This window comes from Schistocerca cancellata, chromosome 2 (assembly GCF_023864275.1).
Source record: "Schistocerca cancellata isolate TAMUIC-IGC-003103 chromosome 2, iqSchCanc2.1, whole genome shotgun sequence".
NCBI lineage: Eukaryota > Metazoa > Arthropoda > Insecta > Orthoptera > Acrididae > Schistocerca > Schistocerca cancellata.
Window position 1 is genome coordinate 1,125,355,324 of NC_064627.1, and position 24,219 is coordinate 1,125,379,542.

At 44.2% G+C, this 24,219-nt stretch overlaps 1 protein-coding gene across 1 annotated transcript in view; it reads left to right on the forward strand.

Moving 5' to 3' along the window:
• LOC126161267 (uncharacterized) overlaps positions 1–24,219 on the forward strand; it is a 181,267-nt gene that overhangs the window by 102,546 nt on the left and 54,502 nt on the right. The window contains exon 2 of the mRNA XM_049917006.1: positions 21,369–21,526. Within this exon, the coding sequence (XP_049772963.1) occupies positions 21,369–21,526 (158 nt within the window). The remainder of the gene's footprint in view (positions 1–21,368; positions 21,527–24,219) is intronic.

A 24,219-nucleotide genomic window follows, 5' to 3' on the forward strand; every position in this document is an offset into this window, starting at 1 on the left:
AACAAAGACTGCGTGCGTATTTTCCTGTGCCACACATGTTGATAGTCGCTGTTGAACATACCTTCTCGTGTAAAGGACGCTCATTCGTAAAACGTACACTGTTCAGAGAGCCTGGTTGAATGGCACACCTTTGCAAAACCAGTGCGCACAATTCGATTCGATGTGGAAAATTGTCTGGATTAAGGGCGTGAACCTTCTGAAGGCGGTAGGAGTGCAAATCACCTTCTTCTCACACAGGCAAAATTGCGCACTTAAAACTTTATACAAACACAGTAGCACATTATTACATTTTTACTATTCGTTTTTTGACATATAGTTTTCTATGGATATTTTCATACTACCTTATATATTGTATGTTACAGCATGTTTTAAGCAATTATTGCCCTTGTTTGTGACCTATTTTCTGTGCGCTTTTTTCTGTTGCCGTTTTTTACTTATCGAACATCATGTCATCTGCAACCATGTGAGCGGCTGTTAGTAAACAAAATACTAAAAGGTGAACTTCGTGTCAGCAATACATACTTGGGGTTGTGGTACTGTTATGGAAACCAGTTACTTGGTGTGTACTGAGCTGTTTCTTAGCTATTCTTGCACTCACGTTCGTTGGATGGTATGTAGCAGTTCTTTTACACAGAAAAAATAAACTTTCGCACTTTGTTTCTGATCCAGAATATTACGCCATCTTGCTGTTCGCGTGTGTCGCGAGAGGTGTATAGCATGTGGCGAGAAAGGCTATGAATAAACTGTAGCGCGAATTACGACGACTTTTGTTCATTATTTATGTCTGTGAGTGATGGGGAAGTGGTTCTTTTGCATGTGTGTGCTTTCTGTTCTGTGTCCTTGGTCAGTTCTCTCAGAGCGGTAAAGAGTGTGTTGTTGCAAAGTGTTGTGTTTTCGTTTATTACATTTTTCCCTTCGACTGTAGCTTTTCGTATGTAGTAATTTTCTTCTATTGTTAAGTAGTCGGTATAGACTGTTGCTGTTTCTCAGAATGTGTAGATCGTTTTCGATATTAGTGGGGTTATGGGTTTTGTTCATTAGATGTTCTGCAAAAGTTGAATGTGTGCGGTCACTCTTTAAAGCTCTCATGTGCTCTGTGTACCTCGTTCGGAAGTTTCTGCTTGTTTGTCCTATGTATTGGGCCCGACAGGAGTTGCAAGTGAGTTGATATATTCCAGCGTTGCTGAATTTGTCTGAGGTTTTTCTGACTGGTCTTAGTCTTTTCTGAACTGTATTGTTTGTTCTGAATGTTATTGTGATCCCTTGCTTTTTCAAGATGTTTCCCATTCTATGTGATATTTTGCTATTGTATGTTAGTGTGTACCATCTCTCTCTTTCTTCTGAAGTGGTGTGGTCTGCTGTGTTGTCTGTGTGTACTGCATGTTTCAGTTTTACCTTGTTGTTGAGTTTGTTTATGATGTCTGTTTTGTAGTCGTTTTCAACACCAATTTGTTTGCTTATATTTAGTTCCTGTGAGTAGTTTTCTGGTTTAAGAGGTGTTCTGTTTATCCTATGGAGCATGTGTGTGAAACTGGCATATTTGTGTGCTGTTGGGTGGTTGGATGAGCTGTGGATAACAATGCTTGTGGTTCAAATGGCTCGGAGCACTATGGGACTTAAAATCTAAGGTCATCAGTCCCCTAGAACTTAGAACTACTTAAACCTAACTAACCTAAGGACATCACACACATCCATACCCGAGGCAGGATTCGAACCTGCGACCGTAGTAGTCGCGCGGTTCCAGACTGAGGCACCTAGAACCGCTCGGCCACAACGGCCGGCAATGCTTGTGGATGCGGGTTTTCTGTAGAGGGAGAATTCATGTTGGTGGTTGTTTCTTGTGATTGTAAGACCCTAGACATTTAGTTTCTTGTTATTATTAATTGTAAGACAACTGTGCAAAATATTTTCTTGTGAGTTTTTGCGAATATTTTAGCTTTTTATTGCACGTCCGGTAGGGCTACTGTTTACGCAAGATAAAATAAATTGCCTTTTTACATCAAAACTTTTTCCTTTGTTCCAGTATGGTTTAAAAATATCCAATCTGTCAACATCAGATAACCTCTGGTTTCATAACATTACCACCTACAGTTTTACCTTTTTTGTTGATATACTCCTGTCTGCAGCTGATTTTTGTTTCCATATATTGCAAATCCAGGCGTCAGGGTTTCTCATTCTCTGTCTTCCCTTTCGTACAATAGATGTATTTTTTAACCTATCAGTGGGAGTCTTGGTCCCTAGGAGTTAACTCGTTTAACTCGTCCTCATTTATCGGGCATAACTGATTCTCCGAAACGTCAGTCGTTTCCCTTTTTTTTAGTTCCGCTGTCATTATTCTTCCTTTCTTTGCGTGACGTAGAAGCCTTAAATAGATTCTGAGGAGCTTACATTCTTGTTTGATACATAATCTTTGTCCATGCTCGAAACATTATCTTTGTTGTTCTATAACCCATGGTCTCTCCCCCCCCCCCCCTCCCCCTCACCACGCTCCCGCATACCTTGTTCTTTGAGTTTCACACGTGGCGTGTGAATCTGAAAAGCTCAAAGAAGCAAATAATAATAAACAATGGAAATACATTCAACTATACATTAAAAAGATAATGAGTTATGGTTAGTAGACCTAAGTGAAATGGAAAGAAGTTTAAGAACGTAAGTGTGGGTTGCAAGATATCTACATCTATATCTACATCTACATTTATACTCCGCAAGCCACCCAACGGTGTGTGGCGGAGGGCACTTTACCTGCCACTGTCATTACCTCCCTTTCCTGTTCCAGTCGCGTATGGTGCGCGGGAAGAACGACTGTCTGAAAGCCTTCGTGCGCGCTCTAATCTCTCTAATTTTACATTCGTGATCTCCTCGGGAGGTGTAAATAGGGGGAAGCAATATATTCGATACCTCATCCAGAAATGCACCCTCTCGAAACCTGGCGAGCAAGCTACACCGCGATGCAGAGCGGCCCTCTTGCAGAGTCTGCCACTTGAGTTTGTTAAACATCTCCGTAACGCTATCACGGTTACCAAATAACCCTGTGACGAAACTCGCCGCTCTTCTTTGGATCTTCTCTATCTCCTCCGTCAACCCGATCTGGTACGGATCCCACACTGATGCGCATTACTCAAGTATAGGTCGAACGAGTGTTTTGTAAGCCACCTCCTTTGTTGATGGACTACATTTTGTAAGGACTCTCCCAATGAATCTCAACCTGGTACCCGCCTTACCAACAATTAATTTTATATGATCATTCCACTTCAAATCGTTCCGCACGCATACTCCCAGATATTTTACAGAAGTAACTGCTACCAGTGTTTGTTCCGCTATCATATAATCATACAATAATGGATCCTTCTTTCTATGTATTCGCAACACATCACATTTGTCTATGTTAAGGGTCAGTTGCCACTCCCTGCACCAAGTGCCTATCCGCTGCAGATCTTCCTGCATTTCGCTACAATTTTCTAATGCTGCAACTTCTCTGTATACTACAGCATCATCCGCGAAAAGCCGCATGGAACTTCCGACACTATCTACTAGGTCATTTATATATATATTGTGAAAAGCAATGGTCCCATAACACTCCACTGTGGCACGCCAGAGGTTACCTTAACGTCTGTAGACGTCTCTCCATTGATAACAACATGCTGTGTTCTGTTTGCTAAAAACTCTTCAATCCAGCCACACAGCTGGTCTGATATTCCGTAGCCTCTTACTTTGCTTATCAGGCGACAGTGCGGAACTGCATCGAACGCCTTCCGGAAGTCAAGGAAAATAGCATATACCTGGGAGCCCGTATCTAATATTTTCTGGGTCTCATGAACAAATAAAGCGAGTTGGGTCTCACACGATCGCTGTTTCCGGAATCCATGTTGATATACTGTGAAAAGGCTAAACTCTGACAGAGAAAGCTGCATCTCGAGAGTAACATTAGTTCAGGATACACAACGAAACAAGAAATCAAACTTAATGATTGTTGAAATAAAAAGCATTTGTAAACCGACTCGTAATGTTCAAGTAATAATGTTCAACTCCCATTTATATATGTACTCTTTGTAGTTTATCCTTCTAAACACTGATAAAAGCCTCTTTCCTGTACTGTTGAATGAACTTGCATTCTCTGAGGCTGACACACACAAACGTAATATTTTTCTTCCACGAGAATTGTGTTTAGGTCCCATTGCTAACCAAAAAACTATCTACTGAATCAAAAGTAACGGGTAATTATTACATCAAAGATTATCAAATCATTCTGATATCACCAGACGGTTAGCTGCGTAGCTCCCATTCCATCCGCTAGTCTTGTAAACTTACTGCTTACACTTCTATATAATGTTGTGGCGTAGCAAAACAGCCACGCCACTTTGAGGTAGCCGAAAGGCACGCGTACACACACGCCGGCGGGCGTGAGTTCTGGAACAGGATACCTAATTAATGCTATAAGAAAAGTACGTCTCTAAGTTAATACTCAACTTTAATGCATCCTTGTGGTACATCACTATTGACGATACAAATGAGTCTATCTCCAGATACGGTTAATTACAATCACTGTAAGGCTAATGGCGCCTTGCTAGGTTGTAGCCATGGACTTAGCTGAAGGCTATTCTAACTGTCTCTCGGCAAATGAGAGGAAGGCCTCGTACGTCTAGTCGCTAGCAATGTCGTCCGTACAACTGGGGCGAGTGCTAGTCCGTCTTTCTAGACCTGCCATGTGGTGGCGCTAGGTCTGCAAGTACTGATGGCGGCGACACGCGGGTCCGACATGTACTAATGGACCGCGGCCGATTTAAGCTACCACCTAGCAAGTGTGGTGTCTGGCGGTGACACCACATTCCTCCCCCGCAAATCGGCGAACGGTCGTGTTATAAGGCTTCCGTCCGCCGTGGGGAGGGCCCCATGTTGACGTATGCGATGAGGTGGGGAGCCTAACAACAGGCGAGGCTGTGCCACCCGCACCCGGCCATTCGGTCCGAGGGGAGCTAGGAAACGCCTGGAAACCTACTCCAGGGTGCACGTCAACATGCGGCGTATGCGCCCGTAATGAGACAGGAGTGGCCGAAGGGTCGATCTCCATTGCGTCGGGGTATCCGACGCGCGATGACGCCATGTGGTCCGGAGAGGGCAAGTGTTCCATGGCGGAGGACAGCTGGTCACGGGAAGCGATCGGCGGCGCGTGACCCAGGGAGGCGGTTGGCGGCTGCAGCGAAGCGTCCTCTGCGGGCTGCGCCGTCGGCGGCTGCTGCGGCGGCTGCGGCGGCGCGACGCCATGGGGCAGAATGGAAGGCATCGTCGGTAACACCTGGGGATGAGGCGAGCCAGTAGATGGGTCCCCAGGGCGCTGACCGGACGGCTCCGTCGCTGAAAGCAGACGGGGAGCGGCAGAACCCAGGCGACGACAGAGGCGCAGCTGATTGAGATGCCGACGCACCTCACCAGAGGCCCCCATAACCAAATACATCGCGCGGCCGAGGCAGCGAAGAATGCGCCCTGCGAGCCAACGCCGTGAACCGCGATAGTTGCGATAGAATACCACGTCGCCGGGAGCAAAAGCAGGAGTCTGCCGCTGCACAGGAACCTGATGCGGCGGATGCAGCAAAGACATCAAGGTTCGATGAGGACGACCGTGAAGCAACTCAGCCGGCGAGCGACCATCGCGGGGCTGAGAGCGATACGAAAACAAAAAGAGCAACAACGCGTCCTCCCGAGAATGCGACTCTTTCAACTTCAACATCTGTGACTTGAAAGTCCGGACCAATCGTTCAGCGGCACCGTTGGACTGAGGCGAAAACGGCGCGGATGTCAGATGTTGAATACCATTGGCCTTGCAGAATGACTGAAATTCTGCGGACATGAATTGTGGGCCATTGTCGGAAACAATAGTCTGTGGAAGACCTTCAATGCAAAAGATAGCAGACAACGCTTGGACGGTGGCAGAAGACGTCGTGGAAGACATCCGGACAACAAAAGGAAAATTACTGAAGGAATCGACAACAACCAACCATCGAGCATTCCAGAATGGACCAGCAAAATCTATGTGTAAGCGTTGCCAAGGGGAAGTGGCTTGTGGCCATGCAAAGAATTTCCGCGGCGGTGCGGATTGTTGTTCGGCACACGCCATGCAAGAAGAGCACATATTCGTAATCGCAGCATCGATTCCGAACCAAGTACAGTGCTGACGAGCAAGTTGTTTCGTACGCACTATACCCCAATGGCCTTGGTGGAGAAGCTTTAAGACAGAGGACTGTAACGAACGTGGGACCACGACCCTAGACTGATCATTATCAGAACGCAACAACAAAACACCACGTCGTACAAAAAGTCTCTCCTTGTGAGCAAAAAATCGGCGAACCATCGGATCCTCGATCCGCGACTTCGACAAGGGCCATTGCGTAGCAACAAAACGCAAAACGGTAGCAAGGACAGGGTCAGCAGCCGTGGCTGTAGCTACACGACGAAAATCAATCGGAAACGATTCGACCACGTCATCAGTGTCCGCATCAATGAACATGCAAGCAAGTTCGGAAGAATCGAATGCTTTATCCTCGGCAACAGGCAAACGGGACAACGCATCTGCGTTTCCGTGCTTAGCAGTGGACCGGTACAAGATATCGTAGCGGTACTGCGAGAGGAAAAGAGACCAGCGAATGAATTTCTGCGCTGTACGTGGAGGTACAGGCTTGTTCGGATGAAAAAGCGATGTCAAAGGTTTGTGGTCTGTAATGATGGTAAAGTGACGACCATACAAGAAATCGTGAAACTTCGTAACACCAAACACGAGAGCCAAAGCTTCTTTCTCTATCTGGGAATAATTTCTTTGCGCTGACGAGAGCAATTTGGACGCAAAGGCAATAGGGCGATCACGCGAACCATCTTTGTGCGCAAGCACAGCACCGATCCCGAAATCCGATGCATCTACCATCAACAAAAGGGGTTTCTGGGGATCGAATGGCGTAAGGCAAGTATTTGAAAGCAACGCCGATTTCAATTGGCGAAAGGCGCTTTCGCATTCCGTCGACCAGACGAACGGAACACCTTTGCGGCGTAAGCGATGAAGCGGAGCTGAAATGGAAGAGGCATGAGGAAGAAATTTATGATAATAGTTAATTTTTCCCAACACACTCTGTAGCTGCTTCAAATTCTGCGGCGAAGGCAAGTCCTGTATGGCACGGAGGTGCTCTGGACTCGGATGGATGCCTTGGGCATTTATGACATGTCCCAGATACGGCAAGTCACGAGCAAAAAACACACATTTGTCCTTCCGCAAGCGAAGACCATTCTGTCGCAAGACCTGAAATAGTGTTCTGAGATTTTGTAAATGTTCTGCTTCTGTCTTTCCTGAGATCACTATATCGTCCAGATAGTTAGCTGCAGTAGGGACCGACGCACAAATAGTTTGTAAATATTGCTGAAACAATGCAGGGGCGGATGCACACCCGAATGGCAGTCTTTTGAATCTGTATAGTCCAAGATGCGTGTTAACCACCAATACGCGCTGGGATTCTTCGTCCACCGGTATTTGCAAGTACGCATCTGCTAGGTCCAACTTTGAAAAATATTTTCCCGGGCACAGTTTGTCAAAAAGATCTTCCGGGCGGGGCAAAGGAAAAGTAGCAGTCACTAGTTGTGGATTCACTGTTGCTTTGAAGTCCACGCAAAGTCTCAATTTGCCGGAAGGTTTTTGCAAAATCACTAAGGGTGATGCCCAGAGAGAAGCCTGCACACGTTCAATGACACCTTGCGATTCTAAATCTTTTAATGTTCTTGCGACCTCATCACGCAATGCGTGGGGAACATTGCGCGCTCTGAAAAATTTCGGTTGCGCGTTGACTTTTAGTTCCAAATGTGCTTTATAGTTCTTAGCGCAACCAAGGCCCGGTGCAAAAATGTCTGCAAATTCCTCACATAGACTAGAAACACTGGCTGAAGGCACAGTCTGGTTCACTGAGAGAACCTGATTCACAATAGACAAGTTAAACAATTGAAATAAATCTAAACCAAACAAGTTCACTGCAGCAGAAGAACGAAGAACGTAAAACGACACAAGTTTTGTTTGTCCCTTGTATGTTGCAAGAAGGCTGCACTGTCCTAACACAGGGATATGCTGTCCCGAATAACTAGTGAGCTGAACTTTTGCGGCACGCAACGGCGGTGCGCCCAGTTGTTTGTACGTGGCGTGATTGAGCAATGAAACTGCAGCTCCGGTATCGAGCTGGAATGGTATCACTTGTCCGGCAAAGTCCAAATCTACAAAAAGTTTATTGTCCTGCTGACGACAAGAGCGACTGTTTTGTGCAACGTGAACAGACACTGGTACAGAATCACTGGCGACGTGACGGGATTGCCGTCGACGTCGACGCACACTTGTTGTGGGACGAACACAGTCACTGTTAGAAAGAGTAACACTGGGCGGAGTGGCATTAACTACGTGAATGTCCATGGGCGAAGGTTCCCGAGCCTGAGTGTCCGTGGTTCGATTCCGGCGCGAAGCAAAGGGCCTGGAACGGTTGTGATTGTCTGATCTGAGCTTTTTCTGGCAAACACTTTGAACATGTCCTTTCTTGTGACAGTAAAAGCAAATAGCTTGGCGTGACGGGCAATTTTCACGCGAACGTCTAGTAGCACACCGCGGGCATGATTTCACTGCATTTGCGGGCTGGCGAGGCACACCTGGTTTATAGCGCGGCGGCAGCTGCGTCGAAGTGCGCGAGGGCCGGTTACCGGGCCGCGCAGCGCGTCCAGCGGGCCGGTTAATGTTACACACTGCTGGCGAAGCTTCAAAAGATTCCTGAGCACAGTCAAGTGTGTCTTGCCTATCCAATATGTCTATCACTTGTTGAAGGGAGGGATTAACTAGTTTCAAAATCTGTTCCCTTATGCGAACATCAGAAACGTTCTGTGCTATTGCATCACGCACCATTGTATCGGAATAAGGAAGGCCACAGTCACATTCAAATGCGCAGTCCCTAGTAAGGCCTTGCTAAGTTGCAACCCACTCCCTATTAGTTTGACCGGCCGTACGTTTAGTACGAAAGAACGTATACCTTTTTGCAACTACATTAACTGTTTCCTTGAAATAGGCATCTAAAGCCGACACAATTTCTTCGTAGGACAGAGTTGCTACGTCGCGTCGGGGAAACAATTTCACTATCACACGGTACGTTTGCACGCCGACACAAGACAATAAGTGAGGCTGCCGCTCGTTACCTGGAATTCTGTAGGCGGCGAGATGGAATCCAAACTGGCGGGACCACTCGGTCCACGTTTCCTGAGTGTGGTCAAAGTGGCGAAACGGCGGTGCAACTGCATGTTGTGGCTGCGGTAGCTGTGAAGCGGCGGCGGCCGCATCGTTTTGCAGCGCACGTTGACCCTGGACGAGCTGTCCAAGGGCATCCAATAACGCCTGCGTCTGCTGATTCTGCAAGCGATAAAATTCGGACAGTACATCTGGAGATTGTGGCGAAGCCATGACACAAGCAATTCAGAGCAAAGCAAGAAAAAAAAAAGAACAATCCGTTAATCCTTGTCGCCAATCTGTTGTGGCGTAGCAAAACAGCCACGCCACTTTGAGGTAGCCGAAAGGCACGCGTACACACACGCCGGCGGGCGTGAGTTCTGGAACAGGATACCTAATTAATGCTATAAGAAAAGTACATCTCTAAGTTAATACTCAACTTTAATGCATCCTTGTGGTACATCACTATTGACGATACAAATGAGTCTATCTCCAGATACGGTTAATTACAATCACTGTAAGGCTAATGGCGCCTTGCTAGGTTGTAGCCATGGACTTAGCTGAAGGCTATTCTAACTGTCTCTCGGCAAATGAGAGGAAGGCCTCGTACGTCTAGTCGCTAGCAATGTCGTCCGTACAACTGGGGCGAGTGCTAGTCCGTCTTTCTAGACCTGCCATGTGGTGGCGCTAGGTCTGCAAGTACTGATGGCGGCGACACGCGGGTCCGACATGTACTAATGGACCGCGGCCGATTTAAGCTACCACCTAGCAAGTGTGGTGTCTGGCGGTGACACCACATATAAAGCGATATTCCACATCTAGGATATGATGCTAACTCGATTTTACAAAAGTACATAAATAAATAAATAAAAAGTAAAAACAATTAAATAAATAAAAATAAAATAAAATGAACAGTGTCCGTTGCCTCCGGGGGACAGACATACACTGACGGGAAAAAAAATGGCACCACGTAAGAGCTGTGTGACATAAACAAAAGTTGGTAGGCGTGTTCCGACATCTGAAAGATGACGTCTATTCAAATTTCGCGCCAGTCGCATAAAGAGTCGCGCTAGTAGCGCCACTATGAGGATGCAAATCAGGTTCGTTTTAAATACTTTCTGTAACGGTCGTGAGCTTTAGTTATCTTTGAGATTGGACGTGGTGAGTTAATGTTAGTCAAGAGTGCCTTCAAGGCGACAAGACGCCTGTATTAACACCTCACAGTGTTTGAACGAGGGCGTGCAATAGGACTACAAGAAGCTGCATGTTCCTTCTGCGATACTGCAGAAAGACTTGGCAGAAATGTAGCGACTGTGCATTTTTGCCGGCAGCGGTGGTCACAGGAACGTAACGTTCGTAAGCAGACTAGGCTGCGGACGGCCACGTGGCACTACCGAGAGGGAAGACCATCGTGTTCATCACATGACACTGACGCATCGTACTGCATGTGCAGCAGCAATTTGAGCAGCAGTTCGCACCACAATGACACAACATAGTGTTACAAATCGGTTACTTCGAGGAGAGCTCCGAGCTTTGATCTCTCAAAGGCTTTTGATTTTGTAAATCATGAAATTCTGCTAGACAAGCTCAAGTATTGTGGCATGAGGGGGACAGTGCACAAATGGTTTAATTCGTACCTAACTGGAACAGTGCAGAAAGTTGAAATGAGTAGTTCTCATACTATGCAAAGATCAGCACATTCCTCAAACTGGGGAACTATCAAGAATGGGTTTCCACAGGGGTCAGTCTTGGGTCCTTTGTTGTTCTTAATATATATTAATGACTTGCCACTCTATATTCATGAAGAGGCAAAGTTAGTTCTCTTTGCTGATGATACAAGTATAGTAATCACACCTGACAAACAAGAATTAACTCATGAAATTGTCAATACTGTCTTTCAGAAAATTACTAAGTGGTTCCTTGTAAATGGACTCTCACTGAATTTTGATAAGACACAGTACATACAGTTCCGTACAGTGAATGGTATGACGCCATTAATAAATATAGACCTTAATCAGAAGCATATAGCTAAGGTAGAATATTCAAAATTTTTAGGTGTGTCCATTGATGAGAGATTAAATTGGAAGAAACACATTGATGATCTGCTGAAACGTTTGAGTTCAGCTACTTATGCAATAAGGGTCATTGCAAATTTTGGTGATAAACATCTTAGTAAATTAGCTTACTACGCCTATTTTCACTCGTTGATTTCATATGGCATCATATTTTGGGGTAATTCATCACTGAGGAATAAAGTATTTATAGCACAAAAGCGTGTAATCAGAATAATAGCTGGAGTCCACCTAAGATCATCCTGCAGACATTTATTTAAGGATCTAGGGATATTCACAGTAGCTTCTCAGTATATATACTCTCTTATGAAATTTGTTATTAACAACCAAACCCAATTCAAAAGTAATAGCAGTGTGCATAACTACAACACTAGGAGAAAGGATGATCTTCACTATTCAAGATTAAATCTAACTTTGGCACAGAAAGGGGTGAATTATACTGGCACTAAAGTCTTTGGTCACTTACCAAATAGTATCAAAAGTCTGACAGATAACCAACAAGTATTTAAGAAGAAATTAAAAGAATTTCTGAATGACAACTCCTTCTACTCCATAGAGGAATTTTTAGATATAAATTAAAAAAATATATAAAAAAATAAAAAATAAAAAAATAAAAATAAAACAACACAAAAAATGAAAAAGTTGTTATATTAACTTAAGTATGTTGTTAAATTAACTTAATTATGTCATATATTAGAAAATTTGACTCGTTCCACATCATTACGAAATATCGTATTCATGATCCATGGAACTAGTATTAATCTAATCTAATCTAATCTAACCAGATGTCCTTTCTCGTGCATTCCAGTGACGCAACCACCACCATTTGCGACTTCCTTGGTGTCAAGCGAGAGCGCATTGGAGGGCAGGGTGGAGGTCTATTGGGTTTTATGACGAAAGCTGGTACTGTCTCGGTGCTAGTAATGGCCGTGGTCTGGTTAGATTGAGGCCAGTTGAGGGCCTGCAACCAACCTGACGTCGCGTTAGACACACTGGACCGACACCTGGGGTTATGATGTGGGATGCTATTTCGTATGACAGCGCGATGCCTCTTGTGTTTATCCCGCGCACTCTGACAGCAAGTTCGTACGTCGGTCCAGTGATTCGACCTATTGTGCTGCCATTCATGAAAGGCATTGCAGGGTGTGTTTTCCAGCAGGATAACGCTCGCCCACATAGCGCTGTTTTAACCCACCATGCTCTTCAGGGTGTCAACATGTTGCCTTGGCCTGCTTGATCACCATATCTGTCTCCAGTCAAACACAAATGGAACGTCATCAGACGATAACTCTAGCATCGCCCACAACCAGCATTAACCGTCCCTGTATTGACCGACCAGCTGCAACAGGCATGGAACTCCGTCCCACAAACTGACATATAGCAGGTGTACAGCACAATGCGTGCACGTTTGCATGCTTGCATTCAACATTCAGTTATTAATGTACCAATATTTCACATTTGCAATGGCTTATCTTGCGCTTCCATGAACCTCTAATCTTGTAAAGTTAATCACTTAAATATATAACGTAGACAAATGTAATCCCGATATTTCATTACTCTATATTAAATATTTTTTGGTGTTGCGATTTCCTTTACGTCAGCGTAAAATGACATAGGCAACGTGATAAGTAAAGACAATCGAAATTAGTTGCGGATGGGAAGTTACACATTTTAGGAACTTGTAAGTTTACATTGAAATAATAAACAACACTAAAATCTCGTTATCCGATAGCTGAAAATCTTCCCATTCGGACGTATCTTGATTGTCCACAAATCAAGCAAACTGTAACGAATATTTGTGCATAGATGTAGATGCTTTCCATACATCGTTTAAGAAAGTGCTGGGATGATTACTTTCAAAAGAACATCGTCGATTTCCTTCGCTAGCCTTCCTCATTCCAAGTTTGTGCTTCGTCTGTATTAAATTCATCGTCCACTTTTCATCTTAATGTTCCATCATTACTCTCAGCACAAGTAAACTGGGGGTCAACTGCCAATCGCTGCAATTCGATAGCAAAATGTATACAATTAAAATTTATACATTTTGCTATCGAATTGCAGCGATTGGCAGTTGACCCTCAGCAGAAATAAACTTTATACAGGGTGTTTCAAAAATGACCGGTATATTTGAAACGGCAATAAAAACTAAACGAGCAGCGATAGAAATACACCGTTTGTTGCAATATGCTTGGGACAACAGTACATTTTCAGGCAGACAAACTTTCGAAATTACAGTAGTTACAATTTTCAACAACAGATGACGCTGCGGTCTGGGAAACTCTATAGTACGATATTTTCCACATATCCACCATGCGTAGCAATTATATGGCGTAGTCTCTGAATGAAATTACCCGAAACCTTTGACAACGTGTCTGGCGGAATGGCTTCACATGCAGATGAGATGTACTGCTTCAGCTGTTCAATTGTTTCTGGAGGTACACCTGGTCTTTCAAGTGTCCCCACAGAAAGAAGTCACAGGGGTTCATGTCTGGCGAATAGGGAGGCCAATCCACACCGCCTCCTGTATGTTTCGGATAGCCCAAAGCAATCACACGATCATCGAAATATTCATTCAGGAAATTAAAGACGTCGGCCGTGCGATGTGGCCGGGCACCCTCTTGCATAAACAACGAGGTGTTCGCAGTGTCGTCTAAGGCAGTTTGTACCGCCACAAATTCACGAAGAATGTCCAGATAGCGTGATGCAGTAATCGTTTCGGATCTGAAAAAATGGGCCAATGATTCCTTTGGAAGAAATAGCGGCCCAGACCAGTACTTTTTGAGGATGCAGGAACGATGGGACTGCAACATGGGGCTTTTCGGTTCCCCATATGCGCCAGTTCTGTTTATTGACGAAGCCGTCCAGGTAAAAATAAGCTTCGTCAGTAAACCAAATGCTGCCCACATGCATATCGCCGTCATCAATCCTGTGCACTATATCGTTAGCGAATGTCTCTCGTGCAGCAATGGTAGCGGCGCTGAGGGGTTGCCGCGTTTGAATTTTGTACGGATAGAGGTGTAAACTCTGGCGCATGAGACGATACGTGGACGTTGGCGTCATTTGGACCGCAGCTGCAACACGGCGAACGGAAACCCGAGGCCGCTGTCGGATCACCTGCTGCACTAGCTGCGCGTTGCCCTCTGCGGTTGCCGTACGCGGTCGCCCTACCTTTCCAGCACGTTCATCCGTCACGTTCCCAGTCTGTTGAAATTTTTCAAACAGATCCTTTATTGTATCGCTTTTCGGTCCTTTGGTTACATTAAACCTCCGTTGAAAACTTCGTCTTGTTGCAACAACACTGTGTTCTAGGCGGTGGAATTCCAACACCAGAAAAATCCTCTGTTCTAAGGAATAAACCATGTTGTCTACAGCACACTTGCACGTTGTGAACAGCACACGCTTACAGCAGAAAGACGACGTACAGGATGGCGCACCCACAGACTGCGTTGTCTTCTATATCTTTCACATCACTTGCAGCGCCATCTGTTGTTGAAAATTGTAACTACTGTAATTTCGAAAGTTTGTCCGCCTGAAAATGTACTGTTGTCCCAAGCATATTGCAACAAACGGTGTATTTCTATCGCTGCTCGTTTAGTCTTCATTGCCGTTTCAAATATACCGGTCATGTTTGAAACACCCTGTATATTGCGCATAAGCATGTCGAAATACATATTGTTCAAATACCCGGCCGACATTCGAAGTGCAGGGTTCTGAAACTGGAGCAATCGGAACAATCTCGCTAGTACTACAGTCTTTTGTTTCTCAGCGTCATAGTCTCTAATTGAGCCCATGCGTCATATTTCATGGCGACTTCAATTTCGGGGTGATTTTCTAACACTCATTCTCGTCAGCTAGGAAGTGATATGGTCCCCAACCTCGACCGTATCAAACTCCCTACAATGCTGCATAGTAATCCTACTGCAAGTACGTTTTGTTTGGATCATTTTCTCGGTCTAGTGAGAAGAATTACGCGAAGTATACAACCCAAATATGGTATGTTCTGAGTAAGAATTCATATGAATCAGATGTATCCATGATATGAATACACTGACGGAAGAAAATCGCAACAACAAAAATAATTAATATAGAGTAAAGAAAATTTAGGAAATACATTTGTCTAGATAACATACGAGGGTTGGAACTTAAAAAGTAGCAAATATTTATTCACAAGCGATACAAAAGAGTTGCATGTTTGCACCTGTTGCTGTCCTTCAAAGTAGTCACCAGTGTTCTTAGAACCTGTTGCCAGCGATGTGGAAGGCGTAGTATACCGTTAGCAGAGCCTGTTCTGTTGATAGTGTGAATGGAGCGATCTACTGCCTGTCGAATCTCTGGAACAGTTCTGATGCGTATGCGTAAGTCCGGGGAGTATGGTGGATGGTACAGTACTTCCCAGTCTCATCGACCGAAGAGAGCAGCCGCAGCTTGCGCTGTATGCTCCCGCGCATTGTCGTGCAAAATGATGGGTGGGTTGCGCAGAAAGCCTCGCCGCTTCTTTCGCAAAGCTGGTCGCAGGTGACGCTCCAAAAACGAACAGTAATACGACTTAAGTCCTTTTGACTTTGATTTGATCCCGAAGATGAAGGAACCACTTCCTGGCATACGCTCCAGAACTCTTCCAGAGATCGACAGGCAGCAGACCGCTCCATTCGCACCATCAACAGAACAGGCTCTGCTAACGTATATTACGCCTTCCACATCGCTGGCAACGGGCTCTACACTACGCTGGTGACTACTTTGAAGGGCAGTAACAGGTGCAAACATGTATCTCTTTCATATCGGTTGTGAATAAATAGATGCCACTATTTAAGTTCCAGCCCTCGTATTTAAGTGATTAACATTGCAAGATCACAGGTTAATGAAAGCGTGAGATAAGTCATTGCAAATCTGAAATGCTGGTACACCGCTAGAATGTTGAATGAAAGCACGCAAACGCGCATACATTGTGTTGTACAGGTGCCGTACGTCAGTCTGTGGGATGGACTTCCATACCTGTTGCACTTGGTCGTTCAGTACAGGGTCAGTTAATACTGTTTGTGGAAGACGCTGGTGTTGTCCTACGGTGTTGTCGCCCTGTAGGAAAACATCCCCTCGAATGCTGTTCATGAAGGGCAGCGTAATAGAGCGAATCACTAGATTGAAGAACAAATCTTCAGTCTGAGTGCGTGGGATAATCACGAGAGGCCTCCAGCTGTCATACGTAATCGCACTCCAGACCATGACTCCAGGTGTAGGCCCAGTGTGTCTAGCTCGCACACAGGTTGGTTGCAGGGTCTCAACTGATCTCTTACTAGTCGACATACGGCCATCACTAGCACCGAGCAAGAACCAGGTTTCATCCTCCAACAGGCTCTCGATTGACGCCACTGAAGCCGCAAATGGAGGTCGTATGCTGCTGCGTTGCACTTGAATTCCTCTTCTTGAGGATGTTAAGGGGGAGTTTGTTGTCGTTAGACATTTATTCCACTTAGATGGGTTGAAGTTACTGGGACGTTTGGGAATAACTGGGACGGTTGTGCACGTTTAGGTACATATGATTGCCGGTCAGAGACAGGCGATAGGTCACGTGAATTGACAAGTATGCGTCGGCTAGGGGCCTTTAGTTGACTGGCCCTGTCGACGCCTGGGACTGTCAGTCAGCGACTGACAGAGCGGATATTAGATGATGATGGTGATGGATGATGGATGTCGGGCGCAGTGAGGAGGAGAGTCTTCTAAGTCCTCCTGGCGTCTGGGTACCTCTTCTTGTCCTTCTTCTTTTTCTTGTTGTGGTATGTGTCTGCAAATGACACTTTAGGATGTGTCACATCCTCCCAGTTGGCAGCTTCAGCGTCTTCGGCGGTCCTCGCCTCTTGTTGTTGGCTTGCGTTCTCTTCTTGTTGTTCTTGTTTTTCTATTGAGACGAAGAGAGCTTCCCACTGAACAGGCGTGAGAGGTGGGCGGGCGTTGTAGGACCTGAGAGCATCCAAGTGAATGGACACTACCTTCTGCAACTGCGTCTTGGAGAGTGGGCAAGGAGCCTCCTCGATGATGACTTGGGTTGCCATGTTCTTCGCCGCGATGATTGTCTGTGCGGCTGCGTCTTGTGTTCCCACCCTCGTGGCTTCCTGTATTACTACAGATTCCACGGGGGCGGCAGTCTGCGTGTCGGCATTCTTCTTCTGTGCTGTGTGGGGCTGGCTGGCCAATGCATCACGGAGACTGTGCACCAGCAGCCGAGCCTCGGCTAGTTCGGCTTGGAGAGTTGCCCTCTCTTCCGCCATTGCGGCTTTGAGCCGCAAATGGAGGTCGTATGGGGCCATTGGAATGGACGCTACAGTGCGTCAGTGACGAAGCTGTACTTTGTAACATACCCCCCCCCCCCACCCCCCCAGCATTACTATACTATTCGATACCTGGAATTTGTAGCCGGGTATCGGTACTTTCTGTTACAAAAAGAATAAAAATCATGCCACTATGACACCTTTTCCTGTTATGTAATTGTACTGTATAATACTATGAATGATATTTAAACAAAATTTACGAATAATTAAACAATATGTAAATATGTAACGTAATAATCACTATGAACCATCAACATTTACTCAGAACTATAATAATCAGTACGTAATTCATATGATTAGAAGTAGTTATAAATGTTAGCATCCTTATTACTTTCGTTAATTAACTGCAATTAGATCTCGAAAGTTCAGTTTGGAAAACGTTGTTGTAAATCGATCAAAAAGCAAGAACCAAATTTAAATTCACGTAATTTCAAGTGATGTGTAATTTCAGACCCAAATTTGTAAACCAGAATTAATTCATCTACATCTACATCCATACTCCGCAAGCCACCTGACGGTGTGTGGCGGAGGGTACCTTGAGTACCTCTATCGGTTCTCCCTTCTATTCCAGTCTCGTATTGTTCGTGGAAAGAAGGACTGTCGGTATGCTTCTGTGTGGGCTCTAATCTCTCTCATTTTATCCTCATGGTCTCTTCGCGAGATAAACGTAGGAGGGAGCAGTATACTGCTTGACTCTTCGGTGAAGGTATGTTCTCGAAACTTTAACAAAAGCCCGTACCGAGCTACTGAGCGTCTCTCCTGCAGAGTCTTCTACTGGAGTTTATCTATCATCTCCGTAACGCTTTCGCGATTACTAAATGATCCTGTAACGAAGCGCGCTGCTCTCCGTTGGATCTTCTCTATCTCTTCTATCAACCGTATCTGGTACGGATCCCACACTGCTGAGCAGTATTCAAGCAGTGGGCGAACAAGCGTACTTCCTTTGTTTTCGGATTGCATTTTCTTAGGATTCTTCCAATGAATCTCAGTCTGGCATCTGCTTTACCGACGATCAACTTTATATGATCGTTCCATTTTAAATCACTCCTAATGCGTACTCCGAGTTAATTTATGGAATTAACTGCTTCCAGTTGCTGACCTGCTATTTTGTAGCTAAATGATAAGGGATCTATCTTTCTATGTATTCGCAGCACATTACACTTGTCTACATTGAGATTCAATTGCCATTCCCTGCACCATGCGTCAATTCGCTGCAGATCCTCCTGCATTTCAGTACAATTTTCCATTGTTACAATCTCTCGATACACCACTGCATAATCTGCAAAAAGCCTCAGTGAACTTCCGATGTCATCCACAAGCTCATTTATGTATATTGTGAATAGCAACGGTCCTATGACACTCCACTGCGGCACACCTGAAATCATTCTTACTTCGGAAGACTTCTCTCCATTGAGAATGACGTGCTGCGTTCTGTTATCTAGGAAGTCTTCAATCCAATCACACAATTGCACAATTGGTCTGATAGTCCATATGCTCTTACTTTGTTCATTAAACGACTGAGGGGAACTGTATCGAACGCCTTGTGAAAGTCAAGAAACACGGCACTTAAAATAGCTAATTGTTCATTGTTAGCACATGTAATTAACTCCATTACTTACGTTTGGATGCATCTTTCAAAGTTATGAGCCATTAAAGAGGTTAAACAACTTGTGCATATATTACGTAAATGTTCGCAATATTTTCCGATCGATAATTGATTTGTATTTATTAAATTAATGAAACGCATTATTGTAAAAAAGTCATATTTAATTTTCAATCTTAAATTGTACAATTTCTATCCTAAAACTCATCTGTAATGAACTAATATTTTATGCTGTAAGTAATCTGATTGTCAACCTTTTGTATATTTGTAACTTTTAATTGTAACTATTAATTTCACGATGGTGTAATAATTGAAGTAATGAACACTCATTGTTTGGAATATATATAAGCAAACGCGGCAATGCAGCGTCAGTTCGCCTAGGGGTGCATTTTGTAGTCAAGTCTTTTCGGTCAGTAAGTCAGTCAGCTGTTGGATTGTCAAAGAGAGTATATGTGAAGTTTGATGTATTCTGGAATGACTTTGGAAAAATGTTATCATCAACAAATAAACCTCCGCAAATTGTATGACCTGGAGTTTTGATTAGAAGGAATCACCAGCTACCCGACTCAGGCAAATAACAAGATAAGTACAACAAAAATACTTCGTTATGCATCGCCCGTACTTACGTCCACTCCAGGTGCAAATATATAAGTAATTATATTAACGCACCGGTAAATAAAGCAGTTCATGACATTCAGTCTTACAAATTTCAAAACTCCGCCATCTCTCTCCCCACATCCACCATTGCTGGCGGCAACTGCGCAACGCTACGCGCTGTTCGCATCCAGCTGCCCAACACTACAATGGCAGACAACAATGCAAACTAGCCACAGACTGCACACAGCACAGCCAGTGATTTTCATACAGAGCGCTACGTAACGTTGCCAATAAGAACACATAAACAGCCTACTTACAATATGCATTCATAAAGTAAAGGAGACACCATAACTTGAAGTGAGAGATTTGTAACAGCTCGTTGTGTCACTGTGGTGCCAACTGGTGCTCAGATTGCTGTTGCAGGTGCAGTATGATGCGCCAGAGCCGTATGCTGGAAACGATGGTCTTTCCCCTCGGTAGTGCCAAACGGCCATTCGGGCCCCGGTCTCTTTGCGACGGTACATTCTGATGACCACCGCTACCAGTAATCGTGTACAGAGGCTGCATTCCTGCCAAGTCTTTCTGCGGTATAGCAGAAGGAACATCCAGCTTCTAGTAGCCCTACTACACGACCTCGTTCAAACGCAGTGGTGTGATATACAGGGTGATTCAAAAAGAATACCACAACTTTAGGAATTTAAAACTCTGCAACGACAAAAGGCAGAGCTAAGCACTATCTGTCGGCGAATTAAGGCAGCTATAAAGTTTCATTTAGTTGTACATTTGTTCGCTTGAGGCGCTGTTGACTAGGCGTCAGCGTCAGTTGATGCTAAGATGGCGACCGCTCAACAGAAAGCTTTTTGTGTTATTGAGTACGGCAGAAGTGAATCTTACCCCCTGCGATTTTTTCTTATGGGGGTATGTTAAGGATATGGTGTTTCGGCCACCTCTCCCAGCCACCATTGATGATTTGAAACGAGAAACAACAGCAGCTATCCAAACTGTTACGCCTGATATGCTACAGAGAGTGTGGAACGAGTTGGAGTATCGGGTTGATATTGCTCGAGTGTCTGGAGGGGGCCATATTGAACATCTCTGAACTTGTTTTTGAGTGAAAAAAAACCTTTTTAAATACTCTTTGTAATGATGTATAACAGAAGGTTATATTATGTTTCTTTCATTAAATACACATTTTTAAAGTTGTGGTATTCTTTTTGAATCACCCTGTATTTTCGTCTTTGTCGCCTTAAGGGCATTCTTGGTTGACATCAACTCACCACGCCCAATACCAAAGGTAACCAACGCCCACGACCATGACAGCGTATATTTAAAACAAATCTCATTTGGATCCTCATAGTGGTGCTACGAGCGTCACATATAGAAACACGCCTACCGAATTTTGTTTATGTCGCACAACTCCATCTCGGTGTTGAGGTTGGTTTTTTTTTTCTTTTCGTCAGCGTATATTATTCCACTACCAAAGGTGTAAAGATAATTTTCAGCTGCTCAATTCCCACAATAGTTATTGAAGGCTTTTTACGTTACAGGTTCCTGGCAGAGATGCGGCTTAAAACCATTGCGGCATGGTTGCTCGTCACGACTGCGGTAGTTTTGGTGGTGGCCGCAGGGGAGAGACACGATCCAGCCACCATGAGCAAGAGTCTCCTCAACCGTGTCTTGGACCATCTCTCCGGAAGAACTATCCGTGAGTAAACACCGGTGCTGCGTATTTATTGTAGAAACTCCTTTCTGTCGGCGATACACTCCTGCTCTGCTATACGCAGTAGCGATAGTACCAACAGCGCACTTACACAATGGTCGTTGTAGTGTAGAACTAGTTACCGCGAATCGTTGTACAAATTTTCCAGCTCTCTACCTTGCCATGGGAACAAAAAAACGTCATCATTTTACAGAATCTGATTTCCTTTCCAATAACTTTCATCATTACACTTCTCGAAACAATCCACATATATGGATTATTACGTCTGTGATTTTTTTTAGCGCTAGGAACCGCTGGTGGAGGGTTCCAACATCATCACTATGGTATCTATTGAAGCTGTTTCTGCCTCAAGGATGTTACCAGCTTTTCTCTCAGTATTGTCACTACCGCTGCATGTTCTACAACCTAGTTGAATGGTTATATCATAAATTAAAGCACTTCCAGTCGTTTGATCGAAGTTTGCTGCGTGAGTGCGTAACAGTATCGTCCCCAAACAACACCTCTTCGTTAGCTCATATACAGAGTATGTCCTAATTAAAAGACGTAACTGGCGCCAGCAATTTCGGAACACAGTGTACTGCTTCGGATACGTTGCAGTGATCGTCACAATTTCCGGATAGTGTTTGCTTAGTACAGTTATTTAGAATATCGTTCTTTTCTTTTAGTTTTCATTCTTTGTGGTCTTAAGTAATTTGAAACTTACGCTCAGGGAACATCTGTTTGTTACTGGAGTTAAGAAAAAATATTATACTGTTATGTAGACAATTTTACTGTACTAAACGTATTGTACAACCTGCTTTAGACACACAGAAGGGAAGATTTTATGACTGCGATAAATGTATAAATAGTAGAATAATAATACATCCTCTATAAGGTTTGACTAGGAAGGAGCTGTTGTGGAGGAATCATAATATATTCCAAGTTCACGTATATCATCCACATACAGGGTGAATCACCTGACATTTGCACCGCAAGTACTGTGAAAATTGATAATGTTGTTGATGTGCGGTTTTCACAGAATGGATCGATAGGCAGGGACTCGTATTGTTAGCCAATCAACAGATTGTAATAATACTTGGAAAGCACATTTTTACTGCAAAGATGCACTTTTTAAATGGAGTAATTCCCGTTGACATTAACAAATTAAATATAGGGTAAATCTGAATGTCAGTGGTGTTTGTTCCAGGATTCTAGTGCGATTCATTTTTGAAGAATTCCAATACTAACGCCCGTACAGTATCTGTAGCACTACACACTAAGGAACAACGCAAGGGTACAGATTAGTTATGTGGATTCTGACCAATAACGAGACAAACAGATTATATTCAAAATGACCACAGTCAGCGGCAATACGCGCTTCCAGTCTTGTATGTACTGACTGCTGCACATGTACGAAAATGACAGTGGAGATGTCGAAGAAGACTGCAGTAATACGTCATTGCATATCGTCTGGTGTAGTTGGTACGCCCTTGCAGACATCGTCTTTCAGGTTTTCCCCAGAAAAAAGTGTTATGTATGAAGCGGAACTATGGGCCTATTGAAAAAAAAGGGTGACCCGGCTGAGTCACACAATTTGACTCTTAGTCTGATAACGAGGTGTGGCCATTAACTGCACGCGTTGATCACATAGGCTGACTTGAGGGTCAATGAACTAGACTTGACGGGATCTACCTGGAACATCTTAGGTGATTAGACAGTTAGTAGACAGGAATACAATTAATACTTAGCTTTAATTCAGCATCAGCGGCGAATGTCGATCTTGACTTTGTACAATAATATTTACAAGTGCAGTTATAGACTTGTAACACTGCGCGCGGGGCACACGATACTCCTTAAAGCCTGTACTATGGTAAGTTGACGGGCTTCACCTTATGAGAAAGGATTTTTTGTATAGATATTGACCGCGTGTACCTGAATGGAGGCAAATCAGACTTACACCCACTCTGTAATAACAATGATACGTCAAGCAAGTTCGAAATGCAACTACACGTCAGTACGGACAAAAAACAACGCAGAAGATGCTGCCAATTTGCTAATAATACAGTCGCCAGCTTAATTAGGCATTAACTGAGTTTCTTCACTGTACAAGTCGATGTACGTTCATGCAAAACAATACGTAGTAACACTGCATAATATGGTAAATTTTAGAACCAGAAAATCTATTGAACTGATAATTTCACTTTCTGTACTGATATGGATAAACCATAAATACAGGGTTATTACAAATGATTGAAGCGATTTCACAGCTCTACAATAACTTTATTATTTGAGATATTTTCACAATGCTTTGCACACACATACAAAAACTCAAAAAGTTTTTTTAGGCATTCACAAATGTTCGATATGTGCCCCTTTAGTGATTCGGCAGACATCAAGCCGATAATCAAGTTCCTCCCACACTCGGCGCAGCATGTCCCCATCAATGAGTTCGAAAGCATCGTTGATGCGAGCTCGCAGTTCTGAGATGTTTCTTGGTAGAGGAGGTTTAAACACTGAATCTTTCACATAACCCCACAGAAAGAAATCGCATGGGGTTAAGTCGGGAGAGGGTGGAGGCCATGACATGAATTGCTGATCATGATCTCCACCACGACCGATCCATCGGTTTTCCAATCTTCTGTTTAAGAAATGCTGAACATCATGATGGAAGTGCGGTGGAGCACCATCCTGTTGAAAGA